The sequence below is a fragment of the Adiantum capillus-veneris genome, chromosome 19, assembly GCF_014529385.1.
Source record: "Adiantum capillus-veneris isolate H3 chromosome 19, ASM1452938v2, whole genome shotgun sequence".
Classification (NCBI taxonomy): Eukaryota; Viridiplantae; Streptophyta; class Polypodiopsida; order Polypodiales; family Pteridaceae; genus Adiantum; species Adiantum capillus-veneris.
The window spans coordinates 44,111,209-44,138,826 of record NC_140949.1 but is presented as its reverse complement, the minus strand read 5'-3'; the positions used below and the strand labels follow the sequence as shown (position 1 = coordinate 44,138,826).

At 45.4% G+C, this 27,618-nt stretch overlaps 1 protein-coding gene across 1 annotated transcript; it reads left to right on the top strand.

The window, feature by feature from the left end:
- Positions 1-500: 500 nt before the first annotated feature.
- On the top strand, positions 501-27,618 carry SMU2 (RED family protein). The gene is made up of 12 exons (XM_086490543.1): positions 501-755; positions 23,108-23,200; positions 23,338-23,484; positions 23,554-23,724; positions 24,766-24,814; positions 25,191-25,280; positions 25,399-25,467; positions 25,606-25,692; positions 25,759-25,810; positions 25,884-26,200; positions 26,291-26,704; positions 26,783-27,618. Exons 1-12 carry the CDS (start codon positions 565-567, stop codon positions 27,059-27,061), a joined length of 1,959 nt encoding a protein of 652 aa, XP_086346669.1. The 5' UTR covers positions 501-564; the 3' UTR covers positions 27,062-27,618.

Sequence of the window (27,618 nt, the reverse complement as noted above, 5' to 3'; positions counted from 1 at the left end):
GAAAAAGAGAAAGTTGATGATACCCGAAGAATGCCAAATTTAAGTGCAGGTCATAGTGAACGAAGTTCCAATGGCTTGGAGCAAAGCCTTGCAATGTGGGTGAGACATCGATGTTGCACACAACGCTCTCTCTCTCTCTGTCTCTCTCTCACACACACACACACACACACACACACACACACACACACACACACACACACACACACACACACATGGTATGCTCATGCATAGCTAGAGGGCTTGCAAGGCAAAAGTGTTTGGCGAACGGGGGAGAATCTCTTCCAAGATTGCCACTGAAAACTACTTATCGCGTGAAACTTATAAGACATTAGGCAATGCAAACGATGAGGTTAGCTAGTACGTGAAGAGAGCTCCTCCCACAACTCATTGTTGTGATTCCTGAAGCACGAAAAAGTCGACAAGCCTCATTTGGAAAAAGGCGCTTAGACCAACCAAGTAAGTATATTATATCTTGCTAATTTTTAGATCAACTCGTTGTTGTGATTCTTACAATTTTTAAGATCATTTTGGTTTCGCCCATCTGCGTAGCCGGGGCGCGAGAAAATGGGTGACAAGAGCAACGGGCCTGTGTCCAATCCCTTGCCGCCGCCTCCCAGGCCTCCTCGTAGCAGTAGCAACAACAATGGAAGCTCTGCGCGCGCAGAGAACCTCTCCAATGCCGACTTTCGCCGTATGGTCATGGAAACACCCCGCAGAAGCGAGGAAACACCCCATCACAAGGACCGCTCACGGAAGTAAGGGGAGAGAGAGAGAGAGAGAGAGAGAGAGAGAGAGAGAGAGAGAGAGAGAGAGATATTGATTGATTATCATCCTCGGATGTCAAATATGACCTATGGGGCCAAAGATACATGTGATGTAGTATGGATGGGGCTGATAACTGATTCTCAATGCTCCAAAATCGTGGTGATGAGAGTCACAATGGAGAGCCCACACTCAGGTTGGGAGAGGAAACTACACTTGGGTTAGGAGAGGAAACACTGTAGGTCTAAGTCATGACTGAAAATGTGAGGGAAGCAAGCTCGGATGTGAGCAAAAGTTGAGCACTCTAGTAATGTGTGGTACTCAAGACACTCGACTTTGCAGTGAGCATAATCTAGAGAGAGAGAGAGAGAGAGAGAGAGAGAGAGAGAGAGAGAGAGAGAGAGAGAGAGGATGTTTTCTTTTTTCTTTATTCCTTGCTTATAATGTTACTTGCATGCAGTCTTCTTCAAAGATCGTTTTGGAGGTCATCTCTTGGTTTCGTCATCTAGACCTAGTGAGTGAGGGTTTCTTTGTGGTTGTCTAGCCTTGTTAGGCTTTCCAGGTTCTAGGTGAATTTTTGAATTTTTGTTTGCATTACCACTTGTTGGCCTTTTAGGTGGGGCTGTAAGAGTTCAGGCATCTTTCTGGATTCGTATAGTTGGCGGTCCGAGTTTCTCCCAGGGACAAGTGTTAGGGAGTGGGGGCCGTTTTGTGGCTGTGCCCGGCCAGTGTGAGCCAGGTCTCTCATGTTTGGTTGTGTTTAGCCATGTTTAGCTCTGGTTTTGTCTTTGTTCCATGACCATATAGGCTCTTGGAGGCTTGGGATATTTTATGCCAATCTCCTCTATTTTTTCCCCAGGTATCTGGTGCCCTCTTTCGATGTCCCTCCAATTTTTCCCCTATGTAGTGGGTCGTGGAGCATGGAGGCTGGGTTGGGTAGATGGAGGTAGGCCCTATATCTGGGCATGGGGCGTTACCTCATGGTATGCTATTCAGCCCTTTGAGGCCAGCGGCCGAGACAGGAGAGGGGCAGCCCAACGTTTTTGGGCAGCCTCCCATACTTGCGTTTTTGATTGGCAGCCCTGTCGTTTTCTGGCCTATGCAGAGGCAGCATAAGCGAGTATAGGTAGCAGACTAGCCTTGAGGAGAAAAGCAGACCAGCCTTGCGTTTTCTCCAGTGTAACAGGGAACGGGCGAAACACAGCCCAAATGTCTGAAACGGCGTTCCGGACATTATAAGACAAAAACATTGTTCATTTAAAAGAAACATGTACATTTGCTTACTCTAATGTAGCATTGTAAGCATTAACGAGGTTCATACTATCCGCAATTATGGCAATTCTTGTTTTTTGGTTTGAGCATTCATTTCATCATGGGTGGTCTAGTTCGTTGGTTTGCAATGAAGTAAAGCGGTCCCACATCTGAAGGTGCTTGGTACACTTGCTCTACTGCGACAGGAGTCGATTGATTATATCACTCATCGTCTACCCCCATTGCTTCAGAACTCATTTTAGAGTAAGGTGCAATGGGTACTCAAGCATATTCATCCACCTGCTCTTCAGGAAACATGTACTTGACTGGTACAAACATTATTCCCTAGTAGTGGTGGTTGTTGGCCTAATACTGGTTGTGGTCTCTCCATATTCATTGGTGGTCTCTAAATTGGTGTCATGTTTGGCAGAGCCTAAGAAGAATAAGTAATAGAAGAAGAAGTCCTACCAACTTATGGGGACACCGTCCGATGGGGCCCCAAGTGACATAAAGGATTAAAATAAAGCAGGACATGCAGCTGATGACGTGGCAATTTTCGGAAATCACGCTGACAGTGATGATATGGTAGGTTGTACGGATTTCCGTAAATTACATTGGCAGCTTTTTTGCATTGCTTTTGGACCAGAAGCTTTTGAGTTTGAAGGCTTTAAATGTAAACTGCTTTTCATAGGCCAAGGGCCTTTAAATATGTGCTAAGTTCTCATTCTCTGGCATGCTTTCTGGAGAAGGTGCAGAGTCTGGAGTACTGGCTTGTACCGAGTTGATAAGAAATACCGAAAGGGGCACCACGGTTTGGGGCCAATACTCTCCGGGGTGGAATTCCGCCACTCCGTGTCCCGTGTCGTCTCTCTCTCTCTCTCTCTCTCTCTCTCAATTGAGTTGTTATTGAAGTGCTAAAAGTTTGGTCAGTCTGTTCTTTTCTATTGGCACGTGGTGTCCGTCTTGTGACAGTGGTATCAGAGCATCATGCGTGTGCTTTTTTAAAAGCATACCGGTCCCACCAAAGAGCAGACAGAGCAAGATCGCACTTCCAAAGCTCATTGGAAATTTTAGGTTCGTGCTTCGATCTCGGACTTATTAGCTACTCCCACCCTTACTTCATCGCGCATCGGGCGCGTTCCTGTCTTTATCGCTCATGTCTTACAGGGCATAAGCCATAAAGATCACTTGCAAGAGAAGGATCCAAGATTTCGAGTCTTGTTCATTTGGTATGCTACAGTTCATGTGCATGTTCCAATGCATGTGTTGGAGTTGGCTTCGGGTGTCACAAACTGATGACGTGGCATGTCCAACTTATGGACCTTTGCCGAGGGGTCTAGGTGCCATTAATAAGAAGCGAAGAGCATGTTGACGTGGCTGTTGTATTGATTGCCATAAAACGCGTTGGCTGTTGATGTTACAGTAACAGGGAACAGGCGGAACGGAGGGTGGATGTGTTGAAACGGCGTTCCAAGCCTCTTCAATTGGGGAAACGATGACGGGAATGAAACAGCATCCCGGTGCGGAGGTGTAACAGTGGAACGGCCGGGCGGAACATGGCGGCAGATTTGAAATTTAAAAAACAGCGGCAGATTTGAAATTTAATAAACGGGTGGCAGTTTTAGGGTAGCGCCCATTTCATTTGAACTTTGGGGGTGGTTCACACTAGAGGCGCGCGTGTGTGTGGGGGGTCTTTTTTTTAATAAAAGCTCACCCTCACCCCACACTTTCATAGCCCTTACTCTCGAGTCTCAAGCTTGAAGCCACTCTCTTGAGTCTCAGGGTTCACCCTCCTCTCAAGCTTGAAGCTTGAAGCCACTCTCGAGTCTCTCTCTCACACCGTCTCTCAAGCTTGAAGCTTCAAGCCACTCTCAGCCTCTCTCAAGCTTGAAGCCACAAGTTCTCAAGCTTGAAGCTTCATCCCTCTCGCAAGCTCCATTCCTTCATCGCATCCCTCTCTCAAGCTCCATCCCTCTCTCGAGTTTCAAGCCTCAAGCCTCAATCAATATGGCACAAGCTTCTGCATCACATGAAGGTCCCTCGGTTGGTAAGAGAGGAAAGAAGGATGAGCCTTCATGGTGGGATGAGGTGCTCTCCCAAAGTCTTGGGCAAAGAAGGCGGTGCAAGATCATGGACGTGCAAACTATGTGGCTTTCAACGCAAATCCGGGACAAGCAAGGTCTGAGCACACCTCCTTCACGTAGTGGGGGAGCAAGTGAAGCATTGCAAGAATGTGACGGCCGAGAAGGAGGATCTTGAGATCAAGGATGCCATCATGAGAGCCAAGGCAAATGATCGACCCAAGCAGCAAGCAAATGATCGACCCAAGCAGCAAATGATCGACCCAAGCAGCAAGCCATTGATCCCAATCACTTGGTTTTTCCTTCGTCTACCACTCATTCGCAAGCTTCCGTTGGAGGTAGTAGTGCGGCGGCTCAAACATCATTTCAAACGATTGCTCCCTCTCTTCCCACCCATCGTCAATGAACTCTAGATACGTCATGGGATCTAAAAAAGGAGGATGTGGATGCCGCTGTTGCCCGCTTTTTTTATCACGACCATATCCCTTTCATAAAGGCTCGGTAAGTTCCAAGTTCTCAATGCTCTTTCATATTATGACCATAACTAGTATGTCCATTTTTCATTTAACACGGCCTTCACTTTTGACCTTTGTGACATTTACATTGTATAGGTCCGACTACTTCAAGGCAATGTGCACAAGGATTGGGGATTACGGGCCACGCTACGTTCCACCCACTTCAGAGGCCCTCTGTACTACTCTTCTTGATAGAGAGAAGGCCGTTGTGGAGATGGAAGCTGTAAACATGAAGCGACAATGGGCCAAGTATGGAGTGACACTTATTGCAGATGGATGGAGCGACACCAGGAGAAGATTCATGGGCTTGTGGCTTATTGCAAGGGAGAGATGTACTTTACCCACTCACATGACGTCACCTAATGGTTCATCGCCTATGCGAATGTCAGAGTGCAGTGCGGCAGACCCTCATCAGAACGGAGTACACTTCCTCATCCTACGCAGGTTCAGGCGCAGGGATCTTAAGTGCAGGCAAGTCAGAGGATCCCCAGTTTTGGGAGTCATTGAAGACTATAGACCAAATGGTGCAGCCGGTACTCCACTTGCTTCGAGTAGTTGATGGCATGCAACCTTGCATTGGCAAGGTTTATGAGGCTATGGATCGCATGGTGGAGGCCCTCCAAACACTTGAGCCAGATGTAGACAGGTTTGAGGAGATTAGCCAACTTTGTCAGAGCAGATGGAACTCCTATGCTTCCCCTTTCCATGGTGCGGCTTTTGTGCTGGATCCAGAGTTTCAAGGTGCAGGACATGAGCATGATGGGAAGGTGATCAAGCAATGGAACAAGATCTTGACCATGTTTCACCCTGATCGAGAAGAACGCCGCAAAATCAAGGATCAGCTTGCTATGTACAGGGATGGTAGGATCATTTGGGCTTGCCGATGCCCAAGTTGATCGCACCAAGATCTCCTCAGTTTTGTGGCGGCAGGACTATGGCTCAGATGGGCCAGAGCTTCAGCGACTTGCTATTCGCATCCTCAACCAAGCAGTTAGCTCCTCTTGCTTGGAGCAATTGTGGAGTGTTTACAGCCATGTTGCATCCAGGAAGAGAAACCGACTTGTTGTGAGTGCAAACTTGCGTATGCTTTGCAAGTCGGCATCCAAAGTATCAGATCCCTTTCTACATTGGGAGATGGAGGCCGAGGCGGAGATACTTGGGGAGGGTGGATCTACAGAAGTTTACATGAAGTGGATGATGCGGACGAGCCTGGTGGGGATGAGGATTGGGATGACATCCATGATATCTACGACACCACTATAGATTGGCAGGCTGGCTCTGCTGCCACTGATCCTTGAGCTTGGGCCCTTGACATGTTTCAATTTTGGTATTTTGGCATCTATGTATTGAGCTCGAGTCCCTAGTGGCTAGTGTTGACTCTTGAGCCTCGACTCTTATCTTTTCTTTGAGTTCTGAGTGCTTACCTTTTTGTAGTGCCTTGGCTGGCCTTATAAGCCACACTTGAACTTATAGTCACGGTCTTTTTACTCCGTCTTTCTATCTATTGAGCTCTTCAATCTTTGCACTTCCTAGATAATGTTATTTGTGATGGGCTTAGTATGTTGTGAGGTGTCTACAACCCCGGTAAATTGAATTTACGTCCGCAACCACTAACTCACACAAGCAACATGTTGAAACTTGAAACATGCTTGAACATGATTCTAATTGTCCAATTAAGTGTTACAAGCTTGGCTTGTAGTTGTTTCCTAACTTATAGGTTGTTTTGAGGCTAATTTCAGCGTTTTTTTGTGGATCGTTCCGGCGTTCTCGTTCTGGTCCCCGCCTATACGTTCCAGTACCGTTCCGGAGGCCCCCGTTCCCGTTCCAAGTAACTTTGGCTGACGTGGCAAAATTGCATGAAATTTCTTCGATTTCCGCGATGTCCGCTGGCTGCTTTTGGCAACGCTAGCGTTTGGGAGACATTGCTTTTGAAGTTTAATGCTTTTGGGGCTCTACTTTTAGCAACCCTTGTAAAACCTTTATAAATGACCCAAGGAGGACTCAGTTCTTAGAGCATCTGGACGTAGAGTCTGAGAGCGAGCATCCGCGGGCTCATTGTACTTTGCTCACAGATTAATATAAAAATAAATGCCGAAAGGGGCGCCAGTCTTTGGGGCCAATATCTCTTGGCACGAAACTACGCCGGGCCGTGTCGTCTCTTGTGAACTGTTTTGAAGTAAATCTCTGTTGTGTCGCGGTAGAATCTTGACTTGGGATGTCCAAGTTAGCACGACCGATTTCTCTTCTATCGGGAAATCACTTATGGATTCCAGAAAGAATTAGTCGACTTCTTCTGCATCTGCTGATGCGGAAGAAGACCATGCAGAAAATTTTAACGATTTAACAGAGGAAGAGTACGAATCCATATGAATGAAGACCCTGTAAGTGCATCGGTATGAATGTTTGAACTTTGCTCAAGAGGAGTGCTCCGAACTGTGCTCAAGGTTCCTTTTTGTTCTTATGGAAGGGAGAGCCTTCGGTTCTTAATGAGAGAGTGCAATGATCACAAACAAGTGAATGGACACTGTGCGTGAAAGTGTATGAGACTGAGAAATAGAGAGAGAAGAGAATACGACACCAGAGACGTAAAACCCTCCTCCAAACGCCCCACTCTTGTCGGCGAGAGTGGTCTACTATTGATTGCCCAAACTGGGACAAGGTGGATGCATGTGACTGATGCAAGTCAAAGGCTAGATCGATGACGACGATGGAAATGGCGAGACCGATCTAAGGGCTGAAAACTGATGCTTTTGCACTGCTGTCCGAAAATGCTACTGGCTGAAATCTGAGGCTGATTTGCTGCTGTCCCAAAAACGCTAATGGCTGAAATTGTCTGGCACCAAAAATGCTGATGTGGGCTGGTCCTTGCGGCTGAAATCTGCTGGTCTTTAGGGGGGTCAAAGGCTGACATCTGTTGGTGCTTTATTTGCTGAAAAACGCCAGCAAAAAGGGGGGCGATTTGGGGATCTTGGACACGCTAGGGCTGCAATCCGTCTTGGAGGAAAAACGCTAGCAAAATGGGGATCATGGCGATGATGCTTGCTAAGGAAAATGCCAAGGCTGAGGTTATCATAGCGGTGACACTTCTTGATGAAAAACGCTAGGGGATGGATGTCTTGCTTGGAGGAGAAAACGCCACCAAGGGAGGTTCTTGTTGAGAAGTTGCCTGTTGAGCGATGGTGCTCTTGCTGCCTCTTCTGCCAATTAGTGCTAGTCTAGGTTTGCTTATATACAAACTTAGCAAAATTGCCCTACCTACTTTCCAACAAAAGTCACTTAAAAATAATAAGTGAAAAATGTCAAAAATAGGAAAAATAGGCTAATTACATGTAAGGTGTAGCGGAATAAATGTTGTTCTTTCTCAAGATGAGTGCTCCGTACTGTGCTCAAGGTTCCTTTTGTTCTTATGGAAGGGAGAGCCTTTCGTTCTTAATGAGAGAGTGCAAAGATCACAAACAAGTGAATGGACATTGTGCGTGAAAGTGTATGAGGCTAAGAGATAGAGAGAGAAGAGAATACGACACCAGAGACGTAAAACCTTCCTCCGAAGGCCCCACTCTTGTTGGCGAGAGCGGTCTACTATTGATTGCACAAACTGGTACAAAGTGGATGCATGTGACTGATGCACGTCTAGGCTAGGTCGATGTCGACGACAGGGATGACGAGACCAACTCAAGGGCTGAAAATAGGTGCTGCTGTGGAAATCTGCTAACGCTAGGGCTGATCTGCTTCTTGCTATCGCCAGGAATCTGCAAGATCTAAAAACGCTGGCTGATTTGGTCCAAAACGCTAGGTTGATGCTGTGGAGCAAAAACGCTAGGCCTCTTGGGGGTTCTGCTGAAAAGTTACCTGTTGAGCGTGTGCTCCTGCTGCCTCTTCTGCCAGAAAGTGCTAGCTTTGGTTTGCTTATATACAAACTTAGCAAAATTGCCCTACCTACTTTTCAACAAAAGTCACTTAAAAATAATAAGTGAAAAATGTCAAAAATAGGGAAAATAGGTTAAATGCACTGAAAAATTCCCCTGAAGGATTCTAATGGATTCTGATGGGAATGCTCATGATCATGCTGTGTGCAACCAGAGGATATGCATCTACACTAAGTGTCTGGACATGCACGGTCTGCGAACACTCACAAAAGTACCAGATCACTTCCTATTCTAGACTGACTTGACTGAACTGAACCCTTGTCGTGCTGTAGCTTGTCCACGGACACATAGGGTTGGATGTGTCACGTGACATCCCCTCCTTTTCAAAGTGAGGTATTGGTACCGAACTGTATGGCGTCAAGGGAGATCGCCAATAACATCCGGAATCCTGGAAGGGACTCTTCGCCTGCCCACTCTGATGTGTGGGTCGTGCGGTACTTGAACTTCATAAAGGTTTGCAACGCTTGCTTCTTTGGGCCACGTCGAAAGCGACAATCTTCTGTGGCTCCTTCAATGCTTCAACTTCGTCGAGAGTCATGCTTCTTTCTTCTTCAAGAATCTCCATGGCTGAAAATTCCTGTAACCACTTCCAACACAAAACCATGAACATACCTATTCCATGTAAAGTGAGTGGAGAAAATCCTGTCGTCCTAATAGATAGTGCATGCAATGTAGATGAACAAAGAGACGGAGTGCCAAACCGTTCACCACACACACGCTAACAATGAGATCGAATCTTTCTCTTCTGATCTAAATCAATCAACTCTGGCAATTCACAACGGAAATGCCCATGCTTGGTGCTCATACTTTCATGTGCTCTTTCTACAACTGTGTCGTGCCAAGGAAGAGACATGGAATGTGAATTCCTTGAATGCAAATATTTCATCTTTTCATGAGTAATCCGCATACATCCGTGCTCATTCATGAGTGAATCGTGTTCAAAGTACAATATGTCATACCTAGGAAAAGGGATGCGGACTAAAATACAGAAACAATCACGAATGAAACACTCGAACGATGCGTGCTGATGAATCATTCGAACACATAGTACTTCCTGTAAAGGTTCTTTGGACCTAGGCTCGAGAGCCAAGACTGGTTCTTCGTGATTGATCGAATCTTCCTGTGGGGGTTCTGTGGACCTTGACTCGAGAGCCAAGTTCGGTTCTTCGTGATTAATTAAATCTGTAATGAGGCTAGCTTCATTAGAGAAAGTATCAATTAAACCATTATTCTTGTGAACAATCACATCATCTTTATCGTGCAAATCATGATGCTTGTGAGAAATCACATCTTGATCATGCAAATCATCATGCTTATCTTTATCGTGCAAATCATGATGCTTGTGAGAAATCACATCTTGATCATGCAAATCATCATGCTTATCCTTATCATGCAATTCATCATGCTTATCATCATGCAAATCTTGTGTGTCATGCTTTGGAGAAGAAGAGACTGAGAGAGTCTCCTTCTCTTGATCTTTTGCAATCTGTGCCTGCACACTAGAAAACAGTCGGAACAACTCCTGCATCTGTTGGGCTCTCTGTTCGGCCGCCAAGTGCGCTTGCTCGCGCTCGCGATCCAATTCGGCTCTTCTTTCTTTGTGTTCACGATCCAATTTGGCCATTCTTTCTGCTTTTCTTGCTTCGCGTTCTAACTTCATGTCCATCATCATCTTTTCGAAAGCTGCCATAGGATCTGGTGCAATCTTTGGCGTAGATGGGGAAGGGTCGGAAAAACCTCCCGGTGAGGAAAACTCTTCTTCACCACTCCCATGCTCACCACCTTCATGCGAAGTATCCATTCCGCTTCGGGTGATGACCATCCACTTAAGTCTTGGGTTCTTGTGGGATCTTGTGGTCTTGGGTTCTTAAAGTTCACGAGGAACTTGGGTTCTTATGGGTCTTGGTTTGTGGGGTTCTTGAGGGTCTTGAGGTTCTTCTTTTGCTTGCAATCTGTGTTAGAGAAGGATCTTCTCTTCACCCAAGTTCTGCTCTTTTCCGCGGGCGCACCCCTTGGCAGCCTTGCGCTCACACCAAGGTTGCTTTTTCCCACCTCACGTCGATTGGCCGGCCGCTGTGCACGGTCCGCTCTCAATGAGTGAAAAGAGGCACAAGGGGAGGCTGGACAAGCCCTTCTTTCCTATCACTCTTCAAAAACACGATTAGGAATCGACAGCCCAAGCGAACTTGGGTTCGTGCGACCTCAACAAGCAAAAAAAAAATCTTGTGATTCTTTCCTTGAGTGATACAGAACACTGCCAAAGCTCTGTTACCAATGTAAGGTGCAACAAAATGAATGTTGTTCTTTCTCAAGATGAGTGCTCCGTACTGTGCTCAAGGTTCCTTTTGTTCTTATGGAAGGGAGAGCCTTCCGTTCTTAATGAGAGAGTGCAGAGATCACAAACAAGTGAATGGACATTGTGCGTGAAAGTGTATGAGGCTGAGAGATAGAGAGAGAAGAGAATACGACACCCGAGACATAAAACCCTCCCCCGAAGGCCCCACTCTCGTTGGCGGGAGTGATCTACTATTGATTGCACAAACTGGTACAAAGTGGATGCATGTGACTGATGCAAGTCTAGGCTAGGTCGATGTGGACGACGGGGATGACGAGACCGACTCAAGGGTTGAAAATAGGTGCTGCTGTGGAAATCTGCTAACGCTAGGGCTGATCTGCTTCTTGCTATCGCCACGAATCTGCAAGATCCAAAAACACTGGCTGATTTGGTCCAAAACGCTAGGTTGATGCTGTGGAGCAAAAACGCTAGGCCTCTTGGGGGTTTTGCTGAAAAGTTGCGTGTTGAGCGTGTGCTCCTGCTGCCTCTTCTGCCAGAAAGTGCTAGCTTTGGTTTGCTTATATACAAACACCTACTTTCCAACAAAAGTCACTTAAAAATAATAAGTGAAAAATGTCAAAAATAGGGAAAATAGGTTAAATGCATTGGAAAATTCCCCTGAAGGATTCTAATGGATTTTGATGGGAATGCTTATGATCATGTTGTGTGCAACCAGAGGATATGCATCTACACTAAGTGTCTGGACATGCACGGTCTGCGAACAGACTCACAAAAGTACCGGATCACTTTCTATTCTAGACTGACTTGATTGAACTGAACCCTTGTCGTGCTGTAGCTTGTCCACGGACACATAGGGTTGGATGTGTCACGTGACATTACATTGGAAAATTCCCCTGAAGGATTCTGATGGGAATGCTTATGATCATGCTGTGTGCAACCAGAGGATATGCATCTACATTAAGTGCCTGGGCATGCACGGTCTGCGAACAGACTCACAAAGGTGCCAGAATACTTCTAATCTAGACTGACTGGACTGACTTAACCCTTCTCGTGCTGTAGCTTGTCCATGGACACATGGGGTTGGAGGTGTCACGTGACATCCCCTCCTTTTCAACGTGAGGTACTGGTACCGAACTGTATGGCGTCGAGGGAGATCGCCAATAGCATCCGGAATCCTTGAAGGGACTCTTCGTCGGCCCACTCTAATGTGTGGGTCGTGCGGTACTTGAACTTCAGAAAGATGTGCAACGCTTGCTTCTTTGGGCCGCGCCGAAAGCAACACAAAGTCTTCTGTGGCTTCTTCGATGCTTCAACTTCGTCTAGAGGCCTGCTTCTTGCTTCTTCAAGAATCTCCATGGTTGAAAATTCTTGAAACCATTTCCAACACAAAACCATGAACATACCTATTCCATGTAAAGTGAGTGGAAAAAATCTTGTCTTCCTCAAAGACTGTGCATGCAATGTAGATGAACAAAGAGACGGAGTGCCAAACCGTTCACCACACACACGCAAACAATGAGATCAAATCTTTCTCTTCTGATCTAAAGTAATCAACTGTGGCAATTCACCACGGAAATGCCCATGCTTGGTGCTCATACTTTCATGTGCTCTTTCTACAAATGTGTCATGCCAAGGAAGAGACATGGAATGTGACGTCCTTGAATGCATACTTTTCAGCTTTTCATGAACAATCCGCATACATTCGTGCTCATTCATGAGTGAAACGTGCTCAACGTACAATATGTCATACCTAGTAAAAAGGATCACATAAAGACGCTGACGAAAATACAGGAAACGATCACGAACGAAACACTCGAACAATGTGTGCGTACTAATCATACGAACACATAATACTTCCTGTGAGGGTTCTTTGGACCTAGGCTCGAGAGTCAAGATCGGTTCTTCGTGATTGATCTAATTTGCAATGAGGTTAGCTTGATTAGAGAAAGTATCAACTAACACATCACCCTTGTGAACAATCACATCATCTTCATGCAACTCATTATGCTTGTCAGTGTCATCCAAATCATAATGCTCATTATTATCATTCAAATCATCATGCGTAGCATCATGCAAATTCTGTGTGTCATGCTTTGGAGAAGAAGAGACTGAGAGAGTCTCCTTCTCCTGAATCAGTTCAACCTTCGCCTACATATTTGCAATGAGAGAGGGAGCATGATGATTTGAATGATAATGATGAGCATGATGATTTGGATGACACTGATAAGCATGATGAGTTGCATGAAGATGATGTGATTGTTCACAAGGCTGATGTGTTAGTTGATACTTTCTCTAGTGAAGCTAACCTCATTGCAGATTAGATCAATCACGAAGAACCGATCTTGGCTCTCGAGCCTAGATCCAAAGAACCCTCACACTCCGTCTCTTTGTTCATCTACATTGCATGCACAGTCTTTGAGGAAGACTATATCTTTTCCAGTCACTTTACATGGAATAGGTATGTTCATGGTTTTGTGTTGGAAATGGTTTTAAGAATTTTCAGCCATGGAGATTCTTGAAGAAGAAAGAAGCACGACTCTAGACGAAGTTGGAGCATTGAAGGAGCCACAGAAGACTGTCGCTTTCGGCGCGGCCCAAAGAAGCAAGCGTTGCAGACCTTTATGAAGTTCAAGTACAGCACGACCCACACATCAGAGTGGGCCGGTAAAGAGTCCCTTCCAGGATTCCGGATGCTATTGGCGATCTCCCTCGACGCCATACAGTTCGGTACGAGTACCTCACTTTGAAAAGGAGAGGATGTCACGTGACACATCCAACCCTATGTGTCCGTAGACAAACTACAGCACAACAAGGGTTCAGTAAGTCCAGTCAGTCTAGACTTAGAAGCGATCTGATACTTTTGTGAGTCTGTTCGCAGACTGTGCATGTCCAGACACTTAGTGTAGATACATATCCTCTGGTTGCACACAACATGATCATAAGCATTCCCATCAGAATCCATCAAAATCCTTCAAGGAAATTTTCCAGTGTATTTAGCCTATTTTTTCTATTTTTGACATTTTTCACTTATTATTTTTAAGCGACTTTTGTTGGAAAGTAGGTAGGGTAAATTGAGTAAGTTGTATATAAGCAAACCTAGATTAGCACTAATTGGCAGAAGAGGCAGTAGGAGCAGCAGGAGCACCATCGCTCAACATGCACCTTCTCAGCAAGAACCTCCCTCGGTGGCGTTTTCTCCTCCAAGCAAGACATCCATCCCCTAGCGTTTTTCATCAAGAAGTGTCACCGCCAGGATAACCTCAACCTTGGCGTTTTCCTTAGCAATCGCCATGATCCCCATTTTGCTAGCGTTTTTCCTCCAAGACGGATTGCAGCCCTAGCGTTTCCAAGATCCCCAAATCGCCCCCCTTTTTGCTGGCCTTTTTCAGCAGATAAAGCACCGACAGATTCCATGTCTCTTCCTTGGCATGACACAGTATCCGAAAGAGCACAAGAAGGATTGAGCATCAAGCATCGGCATTTCCATTATGATTTGCCATAGTTGATAGATTTAGATAGAAAGACGAGTTTCGATTCCAATTTTTGTGTGTATTTGATGAACGGTTTTGCACTCCGTCTCTTTGTTCATCTACATTGCATGCACAGTCTTTAAAGAAGACTAGAATTTTTCCAGTCACTTTACATGGAATGGGTATGTTCATGTTTTTGTGTTGGAAGTGGTTTCAAGAATTTTCCTTCTCAGAGATTCTTAAAGAAGGTAGATCCACGACCTTAGTTGAAGTTGGAGCTTTGACGCAGCCACAGATGACTGTCTCGCTTTCGGCGCGGCCCAAAGAAGCAAGCGTTGTAGACCTTTATGAAGTTCAAGTATCGCACGACCCACGCATCAGAGTGGGCCGACGAAGAGTCCTTTCCAGGATTCCAGACACTGTTGGCGATCTCCGTCGCCGCTATACAATTCGGTATCAGTACCTTACTTTGAAAAGGAGGGGATGTCACGTGCACATCTAACCATATGTGCATGTGGACAAGCTACTTCATGACAAGGGTTCAGTTAGCTTAGGAAGTGTTCTGGCACCTTTGTGAGTGTTCGCAGACCGTGCATGTCCAGACACTTTCAGTAGTTGCATTTCCTTTGGTTGCACACATCATGATCATCAGGTTACAGTCAGTACCCATCAGGAGCATTTTACAGTGCATTAAACCCATTTTCCTTATTTTAGTCATTTTTCACCAATAATTAATAAGTGACTTTGTTGGGAAATTGGGTAGTGCAAATTGGATAAGCAAGTATATAAGAAAAGCTAGCGCTAGTACTTTCTGGTAGAAGAGGCAGCAGATAGCATCTGGCAAAGCACCCTCTCAGCAAGACCGGCTTGAATCCCTAAGACCAGCCAGCATTTTCAGCAAATTGGAGATCAGCCCCAGCGTTTTGCAGACTGCAGGACAACCTGTCGTTAGCAGATCACAACAACAAGCCTAGCGTTTTTGCAGCAGAGCACAAGACAGCCTGGCGGTTTTGCATTGCAGACCAATCTCAGCGTTTTGCAGATTCCCGGCGACAAAACCCTCGTTTGCATCAGAGTTTTCAGCACCTAGACTCTGCACAACAGCCCCCAAACCTTGCAGATCTCACCTTCCCGCAGCAGATCCTTGCCGCACGGTCAGATCAGCCAGCGTTTGCAAATTCAGCCGGCTATTCGCAATTTCAGCATCTGTGTTTTCAGCGCATCGTCGTCGCGTCGTCGTCACCGACATAGAGTCAAAATTCAGTAGATACAGGATTTGCAGATTTCAGCCCCTAGCGTTTTCAGTTTTCAGCCCGTCTCGTCGTCGTCATCATCGTCGTTGACACCGTCGGCAAGTCCAGTGCATTTAGACCATTGTACGAGGATTGTGCAATCAATAGTAGACCTCTCTCGCCATAAAGAGTGGGGCCCTTGGAGGAGGGTTTGACAACATTCTGGTGTCGTATTCTTCTCTCTTTCTCTCAGTCTCAGCACCTTCATGCACAGTGTTTACCCACTTTGTTTGTGATCATTTGCACTCTCTCACTAAAGGAACGGAAGGCTCTCCCTTCCGTAAGTAAAAGGAACCCTTGAGCACAGTTTGGAGCACTCATCTTGAGCAAAGTTAAACATTCACTTATACTGCAGCTTACACTCCATGCCTGACTAGAGTCTCGACTCATAAACAGCTGATACAGATTATGCTCTAACTGAGATAGGTATGCCCTCTTCTTTCGTCGCACTAGGCAACGAAAGATAATCCGTGACTGTCTATGGGTAGTAGTACCCATGAGCATCTCTCTCTATAATCTGATCCTCGTCTCTCTACACTTCTCATCATACCAACTGTTCTGAGACATGCTTCCAGATCGTCTGCGTGTAGGCTGGTTGTGGGGATATGTCTGTGATGCTGCATCATGGAGCGTTTGCCAAAATCTGGGTGAGCTCATCTAGTGGCCGTCCTGGCTCCTGAGTGCACAGCTGCTTGTATATCTCATCACCGTACACTAGATCGATCTCCCTCATGAAAAGTATACCGAGTATGTATGGAGACCTCTCCCAATGGAACTGTGCTGAACCATAACGATAGAGTGAAAGACAAGATAGCATGATCGACTTCTACCCCAACCGGCCTAGTTCCCACCATGAAATCCTGAAAGGAAGGAATGAGTCCTTGCAGAGCCATAACATAATCCACTGTTCTAGCGCCATGCCGGTGTGGGAAGCATGCCACCTGCTGTAGGGAATCTTTGTAGGCCATTCAAAATGACCAATCCATGTGCAATCCCCATATCAATCAAGTATCTACCATACTCAGTGTGCTCCTCATTCTGTGACAATCTAGACAAGCCCATTTCTGTAATATCAAGCTCCCGCATCAACTCCTCTGAGGTATCATAGAATACTGTCTGATGATGGGCAGTCCTAGCATTGAAATCCCCCAAGATAATTATGTCGCCTTCCTTAGATATATCATCATCCAAAATAGAGAAGGGGGACTGTCCTCTAGGTGATGCATATATTGACATACTAGGAGGGAAACAACAAATAGCGATGTAGAGGTATCTGCCTATCTCTGCCTTTAGTCTCACCCACATATACCTAGCATGCTCATCCCTCCGAGCTATATGTATCAGGCGACGTTAGTGGGGATGTTGTGGTATTTAGTCAATACTATGCATGATGGAGCTAATGTATATTGTCTTGTGGGTGACTACCATGGGTCTATACCTTGCACTTTCCTTTAAAGGTGAATCTGGGCTTATCCTAGATTCATCTAGGTATATTTTTTAGTTGTATAGCGGACATGCAAACTTCACATTGTAAAGTTTTCTTCTGAGTTACGTCTAGTTGATATCGTGCTAATTCTTTCTATCTTTGGGTGAATCTAGGCTATATATATATATATATATAGATGGATAGAGAGAGAGAGAGAGAGAGAGAGAGAGAGAGAGAGAGAGAGAGAGAGAGAGAGAGAGAGAGAGAATGGATGTAAGTCTGATTTTAGCACTAATACCTTATTCATCACCAACTGCCCCTCAAGGGTTAATGTGTATGTTTGTGTTACCTGAATGATATTTTTTATGATGGAGCTGATGGTTATATTGTCTTGTGGGTGACTACCATGGGTCTATACCTCGCACTTTCTTTTAAGGGTGAATCTGGGTTTATCATACATATATATATATATATATATATATATATATATATATATATATATATATATATATATATATATATATATATATATATATACACATATAGAGAGAGAGAGAGAGAGAGAGAGAGAGAGAGAGAGAGAGAGAGAGAGAAATGAACTGAAATGTTATATTAACGTCTTCAAAAGGCCAAAATGACCTATGAGACCAAAAAGATACAACTGGTGAATTTGATATCATGTCTGAGTACCAAACTAAAAGAACTAAACTAACTAAGAACTAAACACTAGAACACTGAGGAAGGAAATAAATGTGAAGCTGATTCGGGATTGAGATGAGATACAAGGGGAGGGGTCGTTGTCGAATCTCATCATCCTCCTCCATGGTCAGTACTCTAGTTGGGCGTCTTGCATGTCGAGCTAGAGTGATCTGTATCTTTTGTTGCAGCCTTCGTCGATAGTGGGAGACCCCCGAGGTCGTGGGCGTCTGGGTTTGCCTAGCTCAGTGTCTCGATCAAGCAGCGTACCTTTGGTATGGGTGGGCTCTAAGATCTGCTGTACTGGCTGCTCCTCTGGCTCTCCCCTGGCCAGTCTAAAGAAATCTGTGATCCGTCTTTGAGACTGTCTTTCCCCTGATGTCCTCAGCAAGCTCTCCCTAAGTCTGCGCGGCTCTAGTAGGAACAATCCGAGACACCTTTGATCCTTGTATCTCATGACTCTAGAAAAAGGTTCGAAGCCTTCTCTGAACAAGCAGTGGAAGCGGCCGCGTATCTCATCGTACGTCGGGCAATGACGTGTGTAGTGTAGCTTTGTCTCTGGCTCTAAGTTACATATGTGACATATCCTGGCCCCTGCCGGCACCCCTCGAAATCGGCCAATCTCGATCTGGAGCTGATGTGAGGATGTGTGTATTTGCCCAATAGCGCATCTTATCCCATGAGATAAGTGCGTATTTGTGTATGCAGGCCTAATCACAAAACCGTCCTCCGTGAGTTGGAGAAGATGCTCTTAGTAGAAGGCCATCTTTGTGCCCCACTCCTATGTGGGTTGTATCCATGTGCTCCCGGTATCTAGCTGAATCAAATCCTGGCATATGAGTTTGGTGATCTCTGTCCGTGTGAGAGACAGGGAGGGTGCATCTAGGGAGTATTGGAACGGAGGCAATCTATCCATGTTGAAACCATGCGATTGAAACCATGCTGTCATCTGTCCATACCAACATGCTCTATCGCCTTGTAGAGCTCGTTGTCGAGATGACTCCAGGGCGAGCCGAATGTATCTGTCCCTGGGGAGATCCCATAGACCGCGCATATAGGATATTGATCTAGTCAATGCCTCCACCGGGGGGGGTAGCTCGGCTCAGATAATCTCATGCGGCACTGAGGCCTTAGCCCGGATCATCCGAGCGATCATAGAATCGCCTTGTAGAGCTCGTTGTCGAGATGATTCCAGGGCGAGCCGAGCGTATCTGTCCCTGGAGAGATCCCATAGACCGCGCATATAGGATATTGATCTAGTCAATGCCTCCACCGGGGGGGGGGGGGGGTAGCTTGGCTCGGATAATCTCATGCGGCACTGAGGCCTTAGCCCGGATCATCCGAGCGATCATAGAGACCAGAGGCCTCTCCATACATCTCCATCCATTTGTGTTGCCAGATCTCCCATGGTGGTCTATTGAGGGTCCCCATACCTGAACTCCATAGAGCATAGCTGGAGTCACTAGAGTGTCAAAATGCCAGAGCTTTGTTCGCGGTTCCTGAAACTGAACCTGCGAACACATCCTCTCCAGTCCTCCCAAAGCTGCATATGCTCTCGTCAGTTTGGTCTCTGATGCTCTTCTTAGTGAAAACACCGGTCCAGCGAAGACTACCCCCAGATAAATATACGCATCTGTGTACTCCGCAGTCTCTTGGCCATACGTAAAAATGGGCGCTGACCTCCTGACCCACTGTGGTGTGGTGTTGAACACCATAACCTTGGTTTTTCCCAGGTTGACAGACAATCCACTATCACGAGCAAATGCATGCAAAGCATCCAAAGGACGTTGCATCCCCTCTGGAGAGTCAGAGATCAGCACAATATCATCAGCATGTAGTAACAACAGAATCCATTTCCCTGCTAGCTGAGCCCCCCTATCTCCCTAACTCTCTACATAGTCCAAAAACTCGTCCACATACATCCCAAAAAGAGTCAGGGATAGGGGGCATCCTTGCTTTACTCCAATAGTAGAGAGGACCATGTCAGAAATTCCCTCAGTGGTGCGCACCCGCCCCATCACTATCTTGTAGAGAGCCAAAATCCCCCATATCATCTCTGTAGGCACACCCATGTCCTGTAATCTACGTATTAAGTCTGGCTCTCGGCACTGTGTCAAGAGCTTTGCGGAAATCCACAAAGCTACAATAGATCCTCTTGCCATGGTGTCTACCCTCCTCAATAATAGCTCTGAGTGTCAGAATCTGGTCAAGAGTGGAGAAACCTCTCCTGAAACCTGCTTGCCCTGGTTCTCTTATGCCTTCTCGTTCTGCCCATCTACTCAGTTCCTGCTCAAGAATGGATGCATACAGCCTAGCTAATGTGTGACCAACCATGATGGTGCGATAATTCTCGATAATCATGGGATGTCCTGACTTGAAAATAGGCACAATCGTGGACATACTCCCAAGTCTCAGGGAAGCCTTCATACATGGCTCGATTAAACATCATAGCCAGGAGTTCTGCAAGCATATATCTGGCATGGATGAAGTGCTTTGCTACCAGACCATCATGATCATGTGCTCTCCTTGTCTTCATCCTGCCAATAGCTTTCCTTACCCTCTCGGCAGTAAAGAAAGAACACGTCTCCGGGCATGTCTCTATTGGGTCCGACAGAGGTGGTTGTCCTGAAGTTGTGTAGAGAGATGTGGCATATTCCCCCCATGTCTCAGTGGAGGTGACCGTTGGTGGTGGTGAATGTTCGTGGAATAGCCTCCATGCTTCGCTTGAGTCTTGACTTATAAATAGTTGATACAGATCCTGCTCTAGCTGGGATAGATAAGCCCTTTTCTTTCGTCGCACTAGGCGGCGAAAGATAATCCGTGACTGTCTATGTGTGGTAATACCCATGAGCACTTCCCTCTATAACTTGATCCTCATCTCTCTACACTCCTCATCGTACCAATTGTTCTGGGGCATGCTCCCAGATCGTCTCCGTGTAGGCTGGTTGTGGGGGTATGCTTCTGATGCTACATCATGGAGCGTCTCTGCTGAGTGAGTTCATCTAGTGGCCGTCCTAGCTCCTGGGTGCAAGTTTCTTGTATATCTCATCCATATACACAGAGTCCTTCTCCCTAATGAAGGTATACCGGATGTGTGTGGGGATCTCTCCTAATGGAGTTGTGCTGAACTGAAACGTGAGGGTGAAGGACAAGATAGCATGATCAACTGCTGCTCCAACTGGCCTAGTGCCCACCATGAAATCTTGAAAGAATGGAATGAGACCTGGCTGGGTCATAACATAATCCACCGTGCTGGCACCATGTCAGTGTGGAAAGCAAGTAAAACCTCCAGCTGTCGAAAATCTTTGTAGGCCATTCAAAATGGCCAATCTATGTGCAATTCCCATATCTATCAAGTATGTGCCATACTCAATGTATTCCTCATCTTGTGATAATCTGGATAGACCCATCTCTGTAGCATCCAGCTCCCTAAGCATCTCCTTGGAAGTATCATAAAATATTGTGTGGTGGTGGGCAGTCCTAGCATTGAAATCCCCTAGTATGATAATGTCACCATCCTTAGAAAACTCCCATATGCCATTATGCAAAATAGCAAAGGGGGATTGTCCTCTAGGTGATGCATATACCGACGTACTAGGAGGAAAGTAACAGATAGCAATGTAGAGATATTTGCTCATCTCTGCCCTGAGCCTCACCCACATGTACCTAGCATGCTCATCTTTGCGCGCTATATATATCAATGGCTGCAACTCCTCCCTGAATAGAACTGCCACTCCCCTGAGCCTCGTCCTCGATGCTCCAATTTGGTCTCCTGTCTGCAGGCTGTCTCCCATCTATATCCGCTCACTTGTGGCATGGATTGCCCAGGGGCTTGATGCGTCTCACAGTAGAAGATGTTGTCTCTTCCTGTGAAGCTATCTTCAAAGGCCCCTACATCAAGACGAAGTGATCCGTTACAATTCCAGGTTGCCAGGTTGCCATCTTTAGTGTGGTCCCATAGGTCTCGCACTGTCATGCGGGACGTCGCTCCAATATCACCACCTTTCCATCCCTGTAAAAAGCAATCTTCCCCTTTTCCCTTGCAAGTTGCTGCTCTAATTTCCGGCATTACTTCTTGCATATGAGCAATCTGCGAGAGGGTGAGGTCATCTCCAAGAAAGATGCGAGTCTTCTTTAGAGTCGGTCTCTTCTTCAGGAAGTCCTTCTTCGCTTCCATGGAGGGGAAGCGGAGAATGAGTGCCCTTTCCTTTGAGGTTTCTCCGTTGCTCCCGCTTTTCTTAGTGCCCACTCTCGAGGTGCGTCTACTCGTTGACCCCCACCAGAGTCATGAGTTCTTTCACCTCTTCATTCACATTATCTTGGTCTTTCAGGCCACATATCCTTACGTGTTAAGGCCCGCACAAGTCTCCTTTGCTCCTCTTCTAGTGTCAAGTTGATGATGGTTGGTGTGGGGGTGGGGGTTATTTCCTTGCCTTTCCCTTTCTTGACAATCTCGATCCATTTTTTTGCCTTTTCTACTTTTTGTTGGGTCTTTGTGATGACATCTACCCACGAGGTCGTCATTTCTTTTTGTTGCTCCCCGCCTTCTTTGATGGCCGGCACTTGTTCCTTAATCATGTTAAGCTCTTCAATTATTGAAGGTTGAATCTCTCCCTCTTCGAGGACATTCTGCGATCGCATCTCTGCGAGCTCTTTCTTGAGTACTGCAATTTCTTCATCTTTGGCCTTCACGCGATTCTCGAGTGTATGTATCGTGCTTTCTTGTGCTGTCACGCGTGCGTCGAGAATGTTGATAGTACCTAGGAGGTGGCGGTTGATCTGGCTGATGGACTCGCTCAGCTCTTCTTTGCATTTTTGGATGGCATCCTCTACCGGGTCATCTTTGCCATTCTGCTTCCTCATGGTCGAAGGCCGCCACAGGGGAGAGAGAGAGAGAGAGAGAGAGAGAGAGAGAGAGAGAGAGAGAGAGAGAGAGAGAGAGAGAGAGAGAGTGGATGTAAGTCTGATTTTAGCACTAAGACCTTATTCAGCACCAACTGCCCCTCAAGGGTTGATGTGTATGTTTGTGTTACCTGAATGATATTTTTCGTGAGAGAAAGAGAGAGAGAGAGAGAGAATGGATTTAAGTCTGATTTTAGCACTAAGACCTTATTCAGCACCAACTGCCCCTCAAGGGTTGATGTGTATGTTTGTGTTACCTGAATGGTATTTTTTGTGGTTCCTCTTGAAGAAGGCATTGTGGTTTTCTGATAAATACGATGATGAGTTTATAACCTATGCCACTAGCTAGATCTATCATTTCGTTACTCAGCACCAGCTGGTGTCAAACTTGAGCTAGTTGATGCTGCGTATGAGGTGAATGGAAGGAAATTTACTTTTGCAAGCGATGCACAGTAAATCCAGGTCTCATTGAGCTAGCTTCTCTATGCAGTCGTGGCAAGCGAGCAGATGATGATGATGATGCTGAGACTGATAGGCGAGGCCATAATCACAGTTCAAGAAAGCACCGCCCCAAGCCCAAAGAGTGAGTGTTTTTTAATAATGCGTTTATTGTGTTGTGTATGCAAACTCAATGTCTTCAGTGTGTGTGTGTGTGCGCGCGCATTAGTAGGAGTTATTTGCATGCAACCTTTGTGCAGAAGTTAACATAGTTCCTTACAGAGAAGAGAAAAAAGAAGAACCAGAGCTTCCTAAATATCGTGACCGAGCTAAGGAACGAAGGGAAGATCAAAATCCTGATTATGACCACACAGCAACTGAGTTTGGATCTCTTCATGCAGTGGCTCCACCTGGAACTGTTGATTTGAGGTAGTGGGTCAGCCAGACATCTCTTTATTTAAGACTGAGTATCATTACTGATGGCACTTGGCTCTGCAGGACTACAATGGATGCTCACAGGATATCCATAGAAAACAGCAAGTTTCTTGGTGGTGATGTTGAGCACACTCATCTTGTGAAGGGACTTGATTATGCGCTGCTGCACAAGGTCCGGAGTGAAATTGACAGAGAACCAGATGATGACAATGATGAAGATGATGCGAAGCGCAGGTCGTTAAGCTTCTCCATTGCTTTGTCACCTGAATTGCTGCCCTGAGAGAAATTTTAGTTTTCCATGTAACTGCAAATCGTGTTTTGTAATCTGTCATTTGTACTTTTTGTTTATTTTCCTCCTTGGTTCTTTGTCAAAAGGAATATCAGTGACAAAAATGATCATTTCACAACACGGAAAGTTTTATAGAGAGGCCTGAGCAGCAGTATCTGAACCATATTACTTAAAGAGTGGTATCTTAAAGGCGACGAGAAGCCTGGCTTAAGACATGATTACGTCAAGATTATAATTTTCAAATGTATGATGTGCAACACAGCCACTTTTTTTGGTGTCTCTGTCCAGTCTCCAGAAACCTTCTAGCCTCCAAAAAATGATTCTCTCTCTCTCTCTCTCTCTCGCTGATTGTTTATTGACACAATCTTCCAGTTTTCATCATGTGTGATGCATTTATATCAGTGATCTCATATGGACCAATCATGTGCCATTCAGTTTTAGCGAAGGACCACTCCTTTGTACGTATCTGGCATCATGCATTCGGTTTGGCATGTGGGCACATACGTGGTCTGTATATGTAGGAATTTTCATCTACTTTTCATCTCAAGAACTGCACAGTTATCATTTGAGAGGTTTTGCTGTAATTTTTGGGCTTATAGATCTTGTTGCCCTTTAAAGACATCAATATGCCCTGCATTTCTAGAGCCATGACAGAAACACAGCATATTGATTTATGCTCCTGTGTGTGTGAGCGTGTAGGAGCAAATAATGTACCTAGGTCTACACTCATACTAGGTTCTGATGATGTTTGTAGTATATAGTGAATGCTATTCATGATGGAGCTGATGCTTGTATTGTCTTTACTGCAATGGTACATTCTTCTTCTTACTGTTGTCTCAGGCTCTTAATAGCCTGCATGTGTGCGCCGCGCCCCCCCCCCCCCCCCCCCCCCCCCCCCCCCCCCCCCCCCCCCCCCTCTGCTGGTCTTTCGTTCTTTCCCTTAAAAAGCCTGGCTTTTTGACTCATCTCTTATATGATATGGCCAGGTCTCAGCAGGAAGAAAATTCAATGGTGTTTCGTACAGCTTCTGCCAAGGTGAGGAATGTTTTTACAACTTACACTTGAGCACTGGTGTACTTGGTGTTGTCACCAACTGGAATCTGCATGTAATAAGTGGATGTTTATATAGATCATAGACTTATTGTAAACGAGGACATGTCATATGCAAAATAATAGAAATACACCTAGCTGCATACACTGCTGCTTTCTTTAACAACCAGCTCATGCGTGTGCCACACTTCTTTCTTTTGGATCATCTTTCCTTAGTGTTTGTCTTGCATGTGGAGGTGCTCTTTGGCAGTATTAAGATTTGCCACCATGTAACTTGCATGTGAAAACAAGCAGACTGTCGAATTATGAAATGATGAGATACATCTTGTCAACTTATAACGACAAAAGTGGTATTGTGCAGCTTATTTATCAATGGGTTGTCAAGCCCCAAAATCTCAACAAGACGAATGAAATGTTCTTGCCAGGAAGAACAGCTTTTGTTTATGATCTGGTAAGGTGATTTGTGTCTTGTTTGGTGCCAAATAAGACGGTCAGAATTTGAGATATTGTTTAAGATCAACTCTTGCAGCAGTTAATTACTCTGATAGAGGGGAAATTTTTTGGTACAGGATGAGGAGTTTTCACATGATATTCCGACAACATTGCATCGCAGTAAGGCTGATTGCCCAGCTCCACAAGTAATTACACATTCTTCTTGAAGCATTTACATCTGTATGAACAAGCAGTGCTATTTTTTCAGACGGATTCCCCAGAAATTCCTTTCGTATATCAGAACATGAAGGATGAGAGCTTTTGTTTTCTTACTTATGCAACAGGAAATGGTGACTGTGAGTGTGGATAGCAGCGTTCTAGATCGTATTGCAAAAATAATGACCTATCTTCGATTGGGTTCTTCTGGCAAGGTGAGTCAAGTTATGTTTCTTTTCCCATTTTCTCGGATGAGGTGTGACCAATCATGTCTCCTGTAGATCTTGAAGAAGAAGAAGAAAGATAAGAACGATAGCAGTCGTGAAAATAGAGGTACTTTTTTGTTTTTAATGTTCAGCATCCCCACTTTGCCAAGTGCATTTAAAAACGGTTGTGTGAATTGCAGTCAAGGGAGTATCCACTCTTCCTACTGAGGAAGAGACAGTCCATGAAGCAGATACAGTCAATAGGATACCTAAAAAGGTAGATTACGGCAATTTACCTCCACTGCCACCTGTTAGAAAAGTTTTGGGCCCTCGCACTGAGGATGATGACATATTTCAAGGTTCTGGAGTCGATTATGTACCCACTATCGATGATGATAGTCCTGTTTTAGAAGACATGGAGGAGTCTCCTCGAGAGGCACAACGGCCTTCCTATTTTAGTGAGCCTGGTTATGGACCTGCACCACCTCCTAATACAAGCCAGGAGTGGCCACAGCAGGTAGACTTTGAATTGCCACTTATAGTATTGATATTAGAAACTTTTGATCATGAAAATTCAATGGTGTTACCTATATGGCGTGTTTTGCAGGCTGGTTATGATGGTGTGCAGGGTCCTTTATTACCATCTGCATATCAAGGAGAGTGGCAGGAATATCCTGCAGCACCTCCAGAGACATATGCAGGGCCTTGGCTTCCTGATCAGCTACCTTATTCTGAGCAATACCTGCATAATCAAATCCCAGACTTTACACAGGCACCACCTGCACAGGCGAAGGATCCCAGGTTTATGACGCAAGAAGAGAAGGATCGTGGTTTGGGCTCTGTTTTCAAAAGGGATGATCAGAGCCTTCAACAGCGCAGGGAAATGGATGCCCGTGAAAGAGATCCTAATTTTATTTCAGCCAGTTATTCAGAGTGCTATCCTGGGTATCAAGAGTACAACAGGGAAATTGTAGATAGTGATGAAGATGAAGACTTAACGAAGATGGACATGGGTGGACGAGTAAGGGTTCTTCTTGTTTCATATGGGGTGCGATTCTGTGTTTGCCTATTGATGCTAAATCCACGTTTTTGTCTGCAGGCTAAAGGACGTTTGCACAGGTGGGATTTTGAAACTGAAGAGGATTGGGCTAAGTACAATGAGCAGAAAGAGGCAATGCCAAAAGCTGCTTTCCAGTTCGGGGTCAAAATGCAAGATGGGCGAAAGACACGGAAGCAGAACAAAGATCAGAAGCTAAATAACGAGCTTCATAAAATCAACCAGATTATTGACAGGAAGAAAAAGGATAAGATGGGTGGCTATGACGATGCAAGCCATTTTGATGAAGAAATTCATCCCGTCAAGAAGTTACGGGTCTGAACATCTCTGTGGTCATGAGTTCCAACTTCAAAAGCCATTGTGACGAAGAAATTTTGCCCCGTCAAGAAGCTACGGGTCTGAACGTCTCTGTGGTCATGAATTTCCAACTTCAAATGTTGATCATTATCATGAACACGAGAAAATGAATGGCTGCGATGTACCTCAAACTGTCATCACAGGTCGCTAATCGGTTACTTCAGAGACACATGCCATATGTTGAATGCTGTTTGGAGCGTGGTCTACAAATTTACGAGCTTCTTTTCTTATTATGGGACAGCTAAGGCTATTGTCTGTCTTCATGAAGTTAACTCGAGCTTGGTCCTGAAGATACAATGGCAACAAACAAACTGGAATTTGAAAAGGCTGTATTATGGAGCTGATTTGAAGTTTGGTAACGACTCTTGCAGAGCTTGCAAGCAGTGTATCTTATAAGCCTTCGTCACGTTCATGGTTTAATTGCAAAAATAAATCCATCGAAATTTTTGGTTATAATGAGACTAGCTGCTGTTTGTGTGTTTCTTTATTTTTTCAGCAAATGCACCTTTTGTTTTGATTGA

Coding starts and splice junctions, on each gene's coding strand:
- SMU2 (XM_086490543.1), top strand. CDS start 565: ATGGGTGACAAGAGCAACGGGCCTGTGTCCAATCCCTTGCCGCCGCCT. Junction 23,201..23,337: donor CACCGCCCCAAGCCCAAAGA/GTGAGTGTTTTT, acceptor AGTTCCTTACAG/AGAAGAGAAAAAAGAAGAAC. Junction 26,201..26,290: donor GCCAGGAGTGGCCACAGCAG/GTAGACTTTGAA, acceptor CGTGTTTTGCAG/GCTGGTTATGATGGTGTGCA.